Source organism: Vulpes lagopus, chromosome 18 (genome assembly GCF_018345385.1).
Source record: "Vulpes lagopus strain Blue_001 chromosome 18, ASM1834538v1, whole genome shotgun sequence".
Classification (NCBI taxonomy): Eukaryota; Metazoa; Chordata; class Mammalia; order Carnivora; family Canidae; genus Vulpes; species Vulpes lagopus.
Window position 1 is genome coordinate 21,391,607 of NC_054841.1, and position 15,581 is coordinate 21,407,187.

Consider the following 15,581-nt stretch of genomic DNA (forward strand, 5'->3'; position numbering starts at 1 on the left):
TTAAGAGACCCTCTGACATTACAAGAAGCATTTAATTATACATTGGGAATTTTCTGAATTATGATGTGTTGATTCTACAAACAAGTTTCTCTGTCAAGACAGGACAGAGTACTGAACAAACACTAACTTACTCCTGTCCTGAGGCAGGTCATCTAACTTTTCTTGGCCTCAGCTTTGCTTTGAAATAAGAGGCCTGCCCTGGATCAGAGAAGGGAAATAGGTTTCATTCTGAGTGCCCACTCTAACTCACCACAGTGGCTGTCAAGTGCTCTACGTGAAAAAGGGTCAGGGTCATGGGGCCAACTGGAGCTTGTGGGGGAGGAGCTTTGAGACCAGTCAACTGTGTTTGGGCTGACTGCAGGGTGGGGAGTGGCAGGAGCCCCACCTGTCTTCCCTGATATCGTGCTCTAGAAGGTTCCTTTTAGCTTTGATAACCTAGAGTGAATCTAGGACTGAGGCACCTCCATCACCAGATGGGATGGATTTCTGCCTGTATCTGGGTATCTATATGGACAGACTGAAGCTGTTGCCTGGCGGAGCTCCCAGACAGTCAGAAGAGCCACTGCGACAAAGGCCTCAAGTAGGAGGACATCAAGCGTCACCCTGACACGACACAGCGGTCAGCACTGACAATGAGCTCATCCTCTCACAATAAATTAAACTTCCCTGCGACAGAAAGACAAGCCCCTGGATCTGCTGCTACATTAGATAGGACATCTTAAATAATCTGAACATATAAATCGAGTGCTCTTCAAATGGCAATACTGTTAATAGAGATTAAAGAGAAATTCTAAAAATCAAGTAACTTCCTTAAGTATTGTAAACATATCTTACTTTAAAAACTTTCAGAGTGAAAATCTGTACATACATTAAACTGTACCTGAAATGAGACAGGAGAGTTAAGATTTAAAGGAAGTCTTTTACAAATTAATTCATTCAACTCTCACCTCTGAGGAGAGTGAAGGTGACTGACTGTCTTCTTTGTGAAGCAATGACAATTTGACATCCACATGAGCGCTTTCTACTTTTGAAAGCAGAGTATCTTCATTAACCCCACGTGCTTGTATGTGCCCTGTGTTGGGTATGCACATTTCAAATACCATTTTCAGATTTCACAGATGGAAAAATTGAGACAGATGTCAAATGACTGTCACTGAGTTTCGGTTAAAGACTCTGGTGAAACATGATTTCCTTGTCCAAGACCGTTTTCTATTTGTCCTTTTGCTCTGGCAAGAGATGGGATGCAACACATGGATAATGACAACGGTGCCCTTTCCTGAGTTCTCCCTGTGTGCTAGGCACTGGGCTAAGGCCACAAAGCTCACAGTTGAATAGGAGTAGGAGATAGGATGAAACCCACACAAGTTAGGTTCCGAGCCTGTGATTCCTTTCATAGTTCAAAGAAGGAAAAAAGAAGGAAAAAGTTTGTTTAATAGACCTTTTCCAGTATTAGCAATATGAACAAATAGACAGGACTTTTTTCTTGATGCCATTTCTAGGGTTTAATGCAAACCAGCTGCATTAAGGACATCTGGCCTCCTTATCAATTGAAGAAACTTAAAAAAGGGCGGGGGGCAGGGTGGGAGGTGGTGGGAATCTACAGCTTGGCCAGCAAATTCCACATGCTGTTTGGAAGAGTTGAAAAAACAGGAGACACTCTGAAAGCTTTTGTGTTGCTCATTCCATGAGAGTGGGCTAGAATAAAAACTTCGATGGTAATTCAGTGAATGGTGCATTAGGAAGAACAGATTGCAATTCACAGCAGCATGAGACTGTTTGGGGGCTGCGAGAATAAAGAGATTCATCTCCAAAAATACACAAGGACGCGGTACGGGTGGTGTCAAGGTGCCATTTCTGCAGGCTTGTGTGTTGTTGTCCCCTCCCCCAGCCACATCCTCACTTTAAATGTTAATCTGTCATCAGGAGTGCTACCGAATCACCACCTTTCTACGCACCCCCCCCCCCCCCCAGCAGGCAAGTCGCAAGCCTCCAAATGAGCATGTGGATGCCATTTCTAATCTGCCCCTGACAGGCAGCGAGCTGCCCCTTGCTGATGGAAGCAGACAGTCATAAAAGAAGCTGCTATGAAGCCAATAAGAATCCTTCTTGCCTTAATAAGAGGGGATGTGACTTGGAGCCCTGATGGGTCACAGCTACTGTCTACAGTCAGGGGCAAGAATTGTCCCACCATTTACAAAAGGCTCATTTCTTTTTTCTTCAAAAGCAAGGGGAGAATTTAAGCCAAGGGAGAGAGACAGGTAAGTGGAGGTGTGTGTGTGTGTGTTGGGGGGAGAGGGGGCTCTGTGTACAAACACAAGCAAATAAAACCTTCTTCTAAGAGCTTCTAAAATAGGGCAGACCATTAGAGAAGGATCCTGAAGACTGCCACTCATTTTTAGCTAGGGAAACCGAGGCTGAAAAAATAACAAAAGGGATTTTTTTAAAGAATGCATAACTACCTGACAGCAGCTCTGGTAAGAATCCAAGACTCTCAGGTCAGATCTTTGCCCCCATAGAAGAAACAGACTATATGTCAGGCCAACCCTAGCACATAAGCACATGGACTCGTTGCTATAAACAGTCTCATTAATCTTCAAAATGACCCTCTGGTAAAGTTACCATGAAAACTGAAACATGCATAGGGCAAGTCATCTCCCCCAAAACAGAGTTCTTGTGTGGCTGAGCTGAGATTTAACCTTGGGCCATATGACCTTAGGATTCATGTTCCTTCTACACTACCAGGATGCCTCCATGATGGGTTTGTCTTCCATTTCTGAATCTACCGAAAAAACAAAACAAAAAATACCCACGACTGCTCATTTGAATCTTGACAACATATAAGTCAGCCTTGAGAGAACCAGAGCTTCTGTGACAGCAGATATAAGAACACAAGGCCAGAAAATAACAATCCTGTTTGGAGCACCGAGGAAGGAAGATCAGCCTCTGCTTGTGGAGACTCAGCTTTAGAGGGAGAGACAAGTATACAGGCCAAAAACACTTTCAATAATAGCTACCACTTATGGCATACTTCCTTGTGCCAGAAACTATTCTAAGTGATTTCTATATATTAATCTATTTCATCTTCCCTGCAACCCTTCAAGATAGGCATTATTATTCTCCTCCTTTTCCTGACGAGGAAACTGAAGCAGAGGCAAGATTTGGGTCTATGCTGTGCAGGCTGCAGCACACAGGGAGCTCCTGGGAGACACGGCAGGGGGTGGGGGGAGGGCAGGGGAGGCTTTCTGCAGGAACTGGCACAGTAATCCTAAGCAGCACACTTGGCACATGGTACATATTCAACATGCATCTAGTGACTTTTCTGCCAAAGCTCTTGAGGATACAGAAGAATTAGCTAGCTATAGGAGACGGTTGTGGGAAAGATGGCACAGACAGGTATTCTGGGTAAACAGCAATGGGCCTTCTCCTAGAAGGCTCCAGGAGAGAAAGGTTAAGAAGGCTCAGGTGTCACAGAGCGGCTTTTGCACATCACAAGGAGAGGAGTGGTGAGGGATGCAGCTGGGGGGAAGGGTGGTGCAGGCGGGGGGCCTGAGTGGGAGAGCCTGGCAAGGCCTGGAAGAAATTCAAAGCATGTCTATCCTGCAGGTAATACAGAGCCAGTATGTACTGGGTTTGGGTAGGGGAGTGGCATAAGTGCATTTTCAGCTTAGAAAAATCTCTGGTTACTGTGTAGGAAATGGATTTGGAGAGGACAAACCTAGGGACAGGGAAACTAGTTAGTGAGGAACATGTTACACTCATATAAAAAGAAAAGACACTGGCTGCTGGAGTGTATGTAGTGGTAGTGAGGACAGGGGAATGTGAAGAGGCCAGAGGTAAAAGGTATCAGAGGTAAAACCTATCAGGTGCATGTGTGGTGGGAGCAGAAAAGAAAGGAAGAAATGGATGCTGCCCAGGTTTCTGACCTGGTGAAACTGGTGACTGGCCCTGGTATGATGGGGAGGGGTTAGGGCCAGAGACGTGGCTTTGGACTCACTGAGTCTAAAAAGTCTAGGTGATGTCCTGTGGGAGGGACTATGAGAGCCTGTAGATGCTTGGGAGTTGCCAGTGCATAGCCCTGATCTTACCAGGCCTGCAGCAAGCCCATGAAGACAGTAGCAGAGGGTCTAGGAACCCCTCTAAAACAGGAGGGCAGGGAAGATGAGAAAAGCCAGAGCACGCAGGACCACATTGTAAGGTAAGTGGCAGAGGCACAAGACCAGAACTGAGCTCCTCTGACTCCTCCACTGGCAGAAAGGATGATTAATTGGGAAGGGGGCAGGCAGGGTGTCTCAGGGAGAGGAAAAAGCACCAGGACGTACCCTCCTCCACCATAACTGGCTTCTACAGGCTGTCAGCTGTGTTCTGGCAAATTCTTGGACAGGGAAAGTATGGGAACTACTGGTTGAAAGAATAGCTGGAAGGAACTCTCCTCACAAGATTCTCTCTTCTTTAAGCATGTCCCAGAAACCTCCAGCATAGTTAGCAGAGGAATCAATGGCAGTCTCCTGTCTACATCCGTACCCAGTGCTCTGGGATCACATACCCCATGCATCCATTGCTGTGCTCCACCCCCTTCTGTACATATCTTCAAATGAGTTTCAAATGCTAAGGAAATAGACCAAGTCTGTTTCAGACGTCAAGTCCTATGGATACTGTTTCATTACAAGGAGTCCATCTTTCTCTTTCCAGGATAAAGCCTAGAATGATTTAACTGTGGCAAAATTAGCATGCAATTTGTAAGTCATTACAGTGCAAAGTATGTGGTGAGAACACTTTATTGAATAAACCTGCTGAGTATAATTTTCCCAGGAACTAAAAAAGGGAAACCTCTCTGCAAGGCTCTCCTCCCTCTTTTAAAATCCCTGCCAGTACCTATATAATTATGTCTCACTTCTGACGGTCAGAAGCCAGGCATCTCTGTACATTTAACCAAGAGAAGCCAGAAGGAACCAATGAGAAGTCAGGACATCTTCCCAATAATAGGGACCTTGGTGTTTTCTGGGCTTGGTGTTGTTTGGGGAGTCAGGTGAAATCTGCTGAGACAAGCATCCTGGATATTTACAGATCACGGAGAATTGCTGCTCACTAGAAGAGTCTAAGAATTACACGCCCTTTAAAAGTTCAGGTCAAATCTAGTTAACCAGGAGCCCCGAGGGCATGTCCAGATACACTGTGGCTCTGGAATCGAACAGTCACTGAACACAACATGAAAGCAGTGGGCCATTGCCCCAGATGTGGGAGTCTTTGACAGTCACAGATTACTGCAGTAATGTGATTCAAACTAAATGTGTGTAGAACTTATCAGCTTGTCCTGTAGACTCTTCTAAATAGGAGTGTTTTACCTTGGTGAACACTGCCACAGGTAGGCCACAGAATCTACAGAGATGTCCTTAGGTATTTTTGATGATGGGGCTAATCATAGAGCAAACAAAAAAGAGGATTAAAAATGAGAGTTAAGGACTAATGTAGAAAAAACCATGGACGTTCAATTTTCCTTAATACCCAGGGACAAATATTAATTTCATCTCATGAGTGATGGTCCTTCCTTTAGTGCATGTCGGTCACTATGTAAGTGCTGAGAAAATGATGAACAAGAGAGATCACAGCCCCAGAGGCAGACAGTAAACAAACAAATACTTAGAGGTTATGAAGGGGCCTTGGAGATGGGGGTGACACCACCTTACATATGGTGATCACTGAAAACTCTGAGGAAGTGACATTTAGGCTGAGACCTGAAGGTGGAGGGAAGCACCAGCATGAGAAGAGCCAGGACAGTGGGGAGAAGCAAATGCAAAAGTGCTAAAGCAGGAAGGAGTGCACAGTGGCTGGAGAGGATGCTAAGGAAATAGGGAGCTCAGATCCTGTATAATGTTGCAGTACTAGGGGAGTTAGAAAGTATGTGTGTATGTAAGGGTGATGGGGTGCAGAGTCCTTAAAGAGACAATGAAAGGTTCTCCAGCCATGAGCTATGTGCCAAGCCCTGTGAAACAGCCTTCAGGTGTTATTTCACCAAATCCCTCCTTTTGTGATTCCCCAAAGTACACTAAAAAAGAAAATAAGTTAAGCTATCTGTCATAGTCAGCAGAAAGAAGCCAGGCTCTAAAGCCCATGTTCCCCTTCTCACCCTCTGCTCCTGGGGTTTTAACTTCCCACTCGCTCCTCCTTTGCTCCTGCTCCTCTTCAGTTAGAAATGCCTGATGCAATTCTATCTTTTAACGTGTGGCTTGAACCTTGCTTCATGTAAGAAACTGCTGAGGGTGCCCCGGGCACAGTCAACTGCTCCCTGCTTCCTGGTTGCCTCTAGCCCTTGTCAGCAGCTCCTGGGCCCCTTCTTCCACAGGCACTTCCAACTCTCACCCCCTGCCAGTGGCTGGCCCAGTGCCTCGCATAGAGCAGGCGCCTGAGAAACATTTGCCAAATGACTGGATTCTCTCCAGTGAATCTTGGTCAATTGTGAACCGGGGCCATTTGCATTGTACCGATGGAAGTCTGAAGTGTGCGGGGAAGATAGGGGCTCTGAAACACTAAAACTGTCAATACCTGACCCCCCATTACCTGGGTCAGTATCTGACCCTGTTATCTAGGGTGTTTTCTGTTGCAGGCTTGGTGAAGTGTGGAAGTGTGGGAGATATTTATTCATTACTGATCTGACAGTCAATGTCATCAAAAGCCTGAGAAATAAGCCTTCAATCGAGTCAACAAATATTTGCTGAGTTCCCAATGGGTGTAGGACATCCAAGTTTAATGGAGATGAGGTGGGGTGAGGCACAAATTGTTTATGACTTAAGAGAGAAGAGTGCATGAAGGAGAGGTGAAAAAGAGGTCGTTTTGTTCTGAGTCACTTTACACCTGCCAGGCGGCTGCATCTGCCAGGACGGAGCCCAAGTGCTGGCAGAGAGCACGGCTCATAAATGCATCCCTCACCCCCCACCCTGCCCTGTCTCTCTGAGCAACACTGAGGCTGCTGAGCACTAATGGCCTTGGAATGTTTGCCAGTGCCCAGCAAAATGGCCTTGGCATCAAGGAGACAGATGTTTGTCGGGGAATGGCAGGAGCCCTGGTGCCCAGGGCACACAGCAGCTCTGTGAAGGCTGGGGGAGAGTGGCTGTGGCCATTACTCTCCGTCAGTGCTAATCAATTTCACACCCTCTTCAGTGCTGATAATAGATAATCTTGTGGGAAGCGGGCCAAGTTTCCTAACAGCCACATGCAAGCTGCTCCCTCACGCCCAACAGCTTACTTGGTCTCCATCAGAAAAACGTCTACTCCAGCTTCCCCTCAAATGAAGTCTATGATGGTGCCAACACTCTGGTCTGTTAGGGGGACTCCTTCTGGGACAGATGGCGAGGAGGATACCCTCAGGAGAAGGGCTGCCTGGCTAGCTTAAAAGCTGTAGAAGAATGACAAAGGAAGCTAGGAGCACCAAGCAGCAGCAGCAGTATGCTTTACACTTTGTCTTTATAACAACCCCAAAAAGGAAGTGTTATTTCCATTTTACATATGAGACAAAGTTAAGAGATCAGCTCATTTGTCCAAGGTCTCAGAGCTAGGACATGGCAGAGCTGGAATCCAAATCCAGGGATCTGTGACTCCCCACTCACCCAACCTTTTCTTGGAGGTTGCTGTTCCTCTGATCAACCCCTCACTGCACTTTAATCCACCCCACTGCTAAAGCTGGCAGGGTTACCAAAGGATGTGCACTTGAACCTGAGAGACAACATTAAGTTGAAGGGATCACCTGAGAGATCACCTTTGCTGAAACCATGTTATAGCTAAGAAACTGGCTACATGAAGCCTGGTGACAAGCCATGGCCACACAGTGACCAAGAGATGGTACCTGCTTAAAATTATTAGGTTCCCTCAACTCCAAGTGCTCTTCCTACCCCTGAAAATCTCCAGCAGGCAACACAGGTCCTCTGTCAGAGCTGGAGTTCTGTCTTGTGGCCAGTTCCCTACAAAAGTCTCAGGAAATTTCAATTTCTTTCTAATTATCATTCAGATGAAGAGAGAAAGAAGACATTACTCTGGGACTTAAATAGGCACTAAGTGTCCAGCACACATAAGTTACTGTAAAGGGAAGAAAAGATGGAAAAGGAAACCCTGTCAAAGAATAAAATAAAGGGGGCGGGAGAGTAGAACAAAAGAAATGTGTTTGCCACATGCTAGCATCTGAAGTCCAGCCTCAGAATGCAGAGTCTCTGCCTTTCTTTTCTTTCCTTTTTTTTTTTTTAAAGATTTATTTACTTATTTATTCATGAAAGACACACAGAGAAAGAGATAGAGAGAGAGGCAGAGACACAGGCAGAGGGAGAAGCAGGCTCTATGCAGGTAGCCCAACATGGGACTCAATCCCAGGTCTCCAGGATCACGTCCTGGGCTGAAGGCGGCGCTAAACCGCTGAGCCATTGGGGCTGCCCAAGTCTCTGTCTTTCATCTGGTAGGAGTTTCACTGTATAAATGAAGAATGTCCCAGTCAGTCAATTCAATCAATCAACAAACATCTGAGGACTTACTAGGTGGAGGGAAATAACGAGAACAGTAACCACAGCTACCTGTCCACCAGCATTCATAAATGAAGGTATAGCTTATGAAAGGGGAGGGGTGGATACGAAGGGGTGAAGAGAAGCAAGACACAGACCCCAGGGTCACTCTCTCTTCCCAGGCTCTGGGCTCTCGCCTGGCCTGAGGGCAGATGCTAGTGTCGCTCCCTGTGCACATGGCCCCACCCCATAGCTTCACTGCTCTGACAGAGCCAGATGCAAGCAGGTGCTGGAACCGGCTCTCCCACTGATGAGGGTCAAAAGCCTCCAGTGCATCTTTAAGGCAAGAACGAAAAAAGAATGGAGTGATATAGTCGATAAAGATCACAAAGAAAATGAAGTCTATTATCAACTTTGAAAAAAAGCAAGGAAAGGATCCTTCGGCAATGTGACCTAAGACTGAGGAAGGTCTTATGGGGATGAGAATACAGACTGGACATTAAACAACATGAATGCTTGTCCTGATGAAGGTGATAAGTGAGAAGGGTAGAGGCCAGAGATGGCAGAGAACAAAATGGAAGCAGGTGGAAAGTACAGAAGGCAGGACACCAGCACCACAAGCACAGCTCCTCGAGAAAAAAACCTGACAGGTTTCGTCTCCCTCAGCAGCCACGAGCAAAAGCAGTTCGGGTAGTCCTCTGAAACCTGACATGCAGGCTTTGCTGCAGTGCATCTAAGCCTTTCTCTGGGTCTCCAGTTTTACATCCATCAATGAGAGACCTCGAACATTACTTCCAGTCCTCATGCCCTGTGATCACCCTTCCCTCGATGCTTCCCTTATGGCTGCAGAAGCCAGCAGGAGTGTGAACCAATATGGACTCTGCTATCTCTGCCAACGTGGTACCAAGTCACAGCACTGCACTTGGCCAGATTTTCTGAGAGCAGCTCATGTCAGGGGTACTGGTGTTGTCCCCCAAACCCCCGGGGCCAGACAGGGATCAACCCAACACATCCTCCCTCTTTAATAACTTGCACTGCTATTAGAAGAGCAGGTATAACCACTGGCAGACTGTTACCTGCTCTGCTCTAACAACAGGTTAGGTGGCATGGGAGGGTAGACGACACCTGTACCCTTGCCTGTCCTGTGGGCACAGAGAAGGTACAAAGGGACCCAAATGGAACGCAAGTCAATAGCCAGCAGAAGATAGGCAGGGATACGTACATGTTTTTCCCCTTCAATCTTCTTGTCCGCCACCTGCATTGCGTCCAGATACTTAAAATGCAACTCCATCAGTCTGTCAACCTGAAAGAGAGATATTTCAGACATGAGTGAGAAGGAAAAAGAATACCAAGGCAAGAGAACAGTGGGGCTCCCATTCATCTCACTGTCACTCTTTACAATAGGAGAACCACTCTCCCACTTCTAACATCAGGGATGAGCTCTGCTTAAGGAACACGGCAGGAATAGGTTGAAGAGCTGGGGCAGAACAAGCCAACACCTGGGTTGGGTGTGGTGTGAACATGGGCCTTTTTCCCAAAGGACGCTGCATTCCCAGCCCTTCTAGGGCTCCTGTGATTTTGAGTTGTTAAAAGCAAATAAATAAATAAAAATTCAAGTCCCTTCTTGCAAAGAGAAGGAGCTTGAAGTTACATACTTGGTATTCACTTAGAACTTTATAGAAATTTCTTTTTTTCGAACTGAAACCTTTCATGTTCAGATCCTACCCCAGAGCTGATCTTTTTTTAAAAAGGTCTGAGTAAAATCTCTTTAGTTGCTTTCGAGTCAGAAGAGAGTACAGGAAAAAAACTCTTTCAGCAACTTGAAAAAAGGCCCTGACTTCTGCTCACCAATAACTTAAAAATCAGTTTTCAAGTTAGCAAAAGTCATACTTCAAACATGGCCTGAGGAACATTTGGTGGGTTTGAAAAAGTTTCATTTTCCCTAAGACTTCCAAAGACTGAACAAATACTGTGAAACCAGCCTAGACTTCTAAACTATCTCTTTACTAGGTTGGCACCATCACGGCTCTTGGCAACCCTGGTATTTACTCAAGAGCTTATAGTGGTTAACAGCAGATGGTGCTTCAACACGGCTTGAGAGTCCAGGAGGACTGTGCCCAAACCCTCTCTGGATAACAATGATGACCCCAAGATCTTACATATTTCAGTTTATGGAGTATTTTCATGTCTATTATTTCCTTATACCTTAATAAAAAATCTGAGAATGTAGGCAGGAAAGATAGTGACCTTAATTTTAAAGATGAAACTGAAGCACAGATGTTAAATGTCAGCAGGGTGACACAACTGCTAAGGTGCTCTGTGCCTCTTCCCTGTGCTATGCTGCTTAGTGAGGCTGGAAAAAAGCTCTGACGCAAGCTCAGAGAGATAGTCATAAACCTCTCTCCATAGGATGACGAGCTTTCAGCCTTACCTTGGACATGGGAAGGAAAGAAATTATGGTAAGTCATAAAAGGGGCTTTGGTCCTTGATTTTATTCATCTAGAATGAGCTAACTCATGAGAGTGGTATGACTATGGTAGACTGTGATCATGGACAAGTGACATAATGTCTCCAAGCTTCAGTTTCCTCATCTGCAAATGTGAACAAAAGCCATACAGAAGGTAAACCCCACGGTGCTGGGAGAATACATGCAACAATGAAAGGAATCTGCTGAGTCTATCAATCCACAGGAATTATTAAATACATGGTGGCTCTTGTTACTGTTAAAACTCTTATGGTTTGGCCTGCTAAATCACAATGTGAACGATGCATCTAATCTCATTCACGTGATCATTCCCTATCCCCTGGGCCACTGAGGACAAGTTCACAGAATCTTAGGTTCACACCAGTATCTTCCATCGCTGCCACCTAGGAAGGCCTCATTTAGTCTCCCCCTCCTTGACTCTTCGATATGGGAATTAATGTGTCCATTTCAAAGACAGGGAAAACGAGGCTCAATGTGGCACACATGTTGAAAAGAGCAAAACCAGGTTCAAATTCAGCTATCTGAATCCAAAGCCTACAGTTCCTGATCACTTTGCCATGCTGTGCAACCTCCGACCCAAATCTAAGTTCATCCCACTCTCATTGGGTCTAAAAATCTCCCTAAGATACTAGTTGCTGCCACCCTAGGTGCTACTTCTCCCAGAAGGATGTATGTGGAGAAGAGAGGCAGGATCACCAGAAAAACCTGAGACCCAAAGCCATGCCGGCAGATATTTTAGGGCAGGGGTGCTCAGCTCAGCACCTCCTGGACTGCATCATAAAGAGCAACCCCTGCCCCCCGCCCCCAGCCCCAGCCTTACCGCACAGCACGCACACCCACCTTCTCACTGTCATTTTCAGTGAATTTATTCAGAAGCCGGGTTCGCTGCTGCCCTCTCAGGTTCCGCAGGAGGGAGGCCAGGATCGAACAGACATGCTCTGGGTTGGGAAGGAGAAAAGGGAACATGCTGTGATCAGAGCGGTAATTATTACCTCTCTTCAAGCCTGGTCTGGTTCTATTGGAAGAGGAATAAGTAGGCCTTCCCTGACTGCTGCTATTGATTAATAAGACAAGAACTTAAATTGTGTCATTCGAAACCTGAACTGATCTTCACATGCTGCACAAGAAACGTATTCAAAAGGGGTGATATCCTCAAGGACAACTTGAGTGAGTGAATCAAAACTAAAAACTTCTAGTCTGCCTGGAATTAACTGATTTTTATTGTCCACAACAGAACCTTAAACTAATGTCCCATTTATAGAAATAACCTGTGAACAGAGCATGAATGTCAGCTCTGAGATGAGTACATAATGAACAAACAAGGGGTCTTCAATCATATTCTCAAATCACCTCATCAATTCCCCAGGTAAAAATCCCAGAATTAAGTAAGAGACACGATAGGGTGCCAGGGTTATCACTTCCATCCTGGTACAGCTAAAACTCCTTCAAGTTCGAAAGCAGCTGGCCAGTAAGTACTTCAAAATGGTAACAATGCTTTTTGAGTTCAAATAACCCCCAGGCTTCTATTATGAACTACTATTTTTCTACCTTGGGAAGAAGAGGGTAATTGAAGGGTATATTATAGGCTTTAGCTGTGAAGAGATTCTTTTCTTTAAAAAGAATTTTTAAAAATCAAGAATAATGACCTTGAAAAGGAAGCGGTGAAAGTCTAGTCATGGAGAAATGGCAGAGTGAAGTTTATTTTGAAATAATGCCCACAGTGTGGGCAACAAATATTCTATTTGAAAAGTGACTGACGAACATCCTCACATGTCAAACCTCCCTTGAGTTCTCAGAAAGTCACCCATTAATTAAAGCCACCGGTAAGCATGCACCACCATAGCAGACAGGTGTTTCTCTCTCACTGTGTCAGACGCATTCCCTGCCTCTTCATGTCCCTAGTCCCCCACTGCTGGCAGTAGCCTGGCACCCTCCCGTCTATCTACACTCACCTTTCTGGGAAGCCAGAAGCTAGTCCCACAACTATAAAAACCATCTACATGCTGACGGTTCCCAAACTTGGGTCTATGGGCCAGTCCTGTTCTTTGAGCAAAGACTCAAGTGTTCACCTTTCTACCTGCTCTCTCCATGTGGTTGTCAATAGGTCGTTTAAACTGAACGTATCCCAAATCTAGCTCCTCATCTTCCTCCTCAAACCCCTTCCCCAGTCTTTTCCACCTGGTTAATGGCCATCAGGTTCTCTAGTTCCTCAGGCTGAAAAAGGAGATGTCTCTTATTCTGTCCTTTTTCATATGTCCCACAGGAAACCTTGTCAGCTTTACCTTCAAATTATGTCCAGAATCCCACTTCTTCTTCCTGCTGCCTTCACTGCAGCTACTCAGGTCCACACCACCATCATCTCTTGCTTGAAATATTCAACAGCCTACTAGTGGGTCTCTGTTTCTGCCCTTGCCCTCTCTGGTCTAATCTCCAAGAGCAGTCAGAATGATCCTTTACATTAGAACCCAAAGTCAGATCCCATCATTTCTCTGTTTAAAATATTCTGTGGGCTCCCTGACTCACTCAGACTAAATGCTGTTTCTAACATCAGGCAAGCTCATGGTCTGGGGCCTCTGTACTTGTTTTTGCCACCTAAGATACTCTTCATCAGCGTACCTGCATGGCTCCATCTTCACGCTCAGTTTTACTCAGCTATCATTTTCTCTATGAGGCTCTTCCTTGCCCCATTAAAAGAGAAAAACCCACCCTGACATTGCCTAGTTCCAAATCTTGGCTTTATTTTTCTCTTCAGCATGATTACCTTCTAAAACATTGTTTTATTTATTTATTTGTTTAGTTAGTTCATGATCTCCCTTCAATTAAAATATCAGCTACTCAAAGGCAGGGATTTCAGCCTGTTTTTTTTTGTTGGTATATCCATCTCTGGTCCCAAAACAATGCTCCAGGTTCACCCCAATAATCTGTGTGAAGTTGAGACTGAGGTGGTACAATCAACATCTTGAACAAAGTGAAGGGGGCAGAGAACAGGGAGTAAGATGGGGTGAGAGCAGAAAGTCGGAGAGTGGACAGAACAGGATCTGTCTTCACAGGAAAGCAAAAAATGTCACGGAACCCAGGGTAAGGATAGTGAACCCAACAGCTCTGCTCAGGGTAAGAAAGTAGAACAAGCAAAGGCTGTTTTTGGAGGCACATGTCAGGGAAAGCCCTCTGACCTCTGTGCATGCCAAGGAGAAGAGACAAAGTCAGAGTAGGGGACATAATCAGTTCTACAATCTTAGGCTCTGATCTCTTCAGTCGGTGAGCAGTGTGGGACAGGCCATAATCAATGCAGTGAATTCTAACAGCTCAGTTCTGAAAATTTGAAATAACTCAGCAATAACAACTGGCAACAATCTCCACCTGTATATAGGACAACCACAGAAGAAAAAGAAATTAGCGAGAGTTCTCGTAGATTATCTGAGCCAAATCTCTCATTGAATAGACAGGGGGAAGAGCCAAGTGACTGGTCTAACTGGTGAAAGAGGCAGAACTCAAACTTCAGAATACCCAATCATTCACCGACCATTTTTGTGCTTGACAAGCACTTGGTGCTCAGGGCCTCCAAACAAACAACACATTATCCCTGAGCCCCTTATTTAGTGGGGAAACAAAACAACAATTACAGGGCAGTGTGACAAGTCCCATCCTCAAGGGAGGCAGAGGGGACTTGGGGAGCACAGAGAAAGGAATATCTCACCTAAAGGATTCCCACTAGAGGTAACAAACAACGGAAAATTTTCGAAAAGCCCCAAAACAACACCTATGGCTGACAACTAGGTAGAGAAGAGGAGAGAGCACTGCAGGCCAAGGAACAATACATGCAAAGGCCAGCTTGGATAGAGTGTCATATCCACATGGAGGAGGTGGCAAGGCTAGATCATGCAGAAAAATGGCAAGGATCCATCCATGAATTTTAAGCTGGGGAAACACAAGATGAAATCTGAGTTTAGACCAACCCTTGGCACTAAAGTCCTTTTAGATACGAAGATCAGGAAAATGTTTTCTCTTCTCTTCTCTTCTCTTCTCTTCTCTTCTCTTCTCTTCTCTTCTCTCTCTCTCTTTCTTTCTTTTTTTTTTTTTTTTTTAAGATTTTATTTATTCATTCATGAGAGAGGCAGAGACACAGGCAGAAAGAGAAGCAAGCTCCCTCCCTGTAGGGAGCCTGGCGTGGGACTCCATCCTGGGACTCCAGGATCATGCCCTGGGCCGAAGGCATGCACTCAACCACCGAGCCACCCAGGCGTCCCAAGGTTTCTCTTTCTTCTTCTTCTTCTTTTTTTTTTTTTCAAAGATTTTATTTATTTATTCATGAGAGACAGAGATTGAGAGAGAGAGAGAGAGAGAGAGAGAGAAAGAAAGAGAGAGAGAGAGAGAGAGAGAGAAGAGAGGCAGAGACACAGGCAGAGGGAGAAGCAGGCTCCATGCAGGGAGCCTAATGTGGACTCGGTCCCAGGACTCCAGGATCAAGCCCTGGGCCAAAGGCAGGCGCTAAACCACTGAGCCACCCAGGGATCCCCTGTTTCTCTTTCTTGATGAATTTTTTGTGCTTATCAGGGTTCCCTCTTTGCTTCGGCTATGAGAAAGCTCAACTATAAGATGCAATTTCTTTTAACGCC

General features: G+C 45.5%; 1 protein-coding gene across 1 annotated transcript in view; it reads right to left on the reverse strand.

Annotated features, from left to right (window-relative positions):
- CTNNBL1 (catenin beta like 1) overlaps positions 1-15,581 on the reverse strand; it is a 160,877-nt gene that overhangs the window by 16,521 nt on the left and 128,775 nt on the right. Inside the window, exons 12-13 of the mRNA XM_041732797.1 lie at positions 11,806-11,903; positions 9,703-9,783 (exon numbers count right to left, since the gene is read on the reverse strand). Of these exons, the coding sequence (XP_041588731.1) occupies positions 9,703-9,783; positions 11,806-11,903 (179 nt within the window). The remainder of the gene's footprint in view (positions 1-9,702; positions 9,784-11,805; positions 11,904-15,581) is intronic.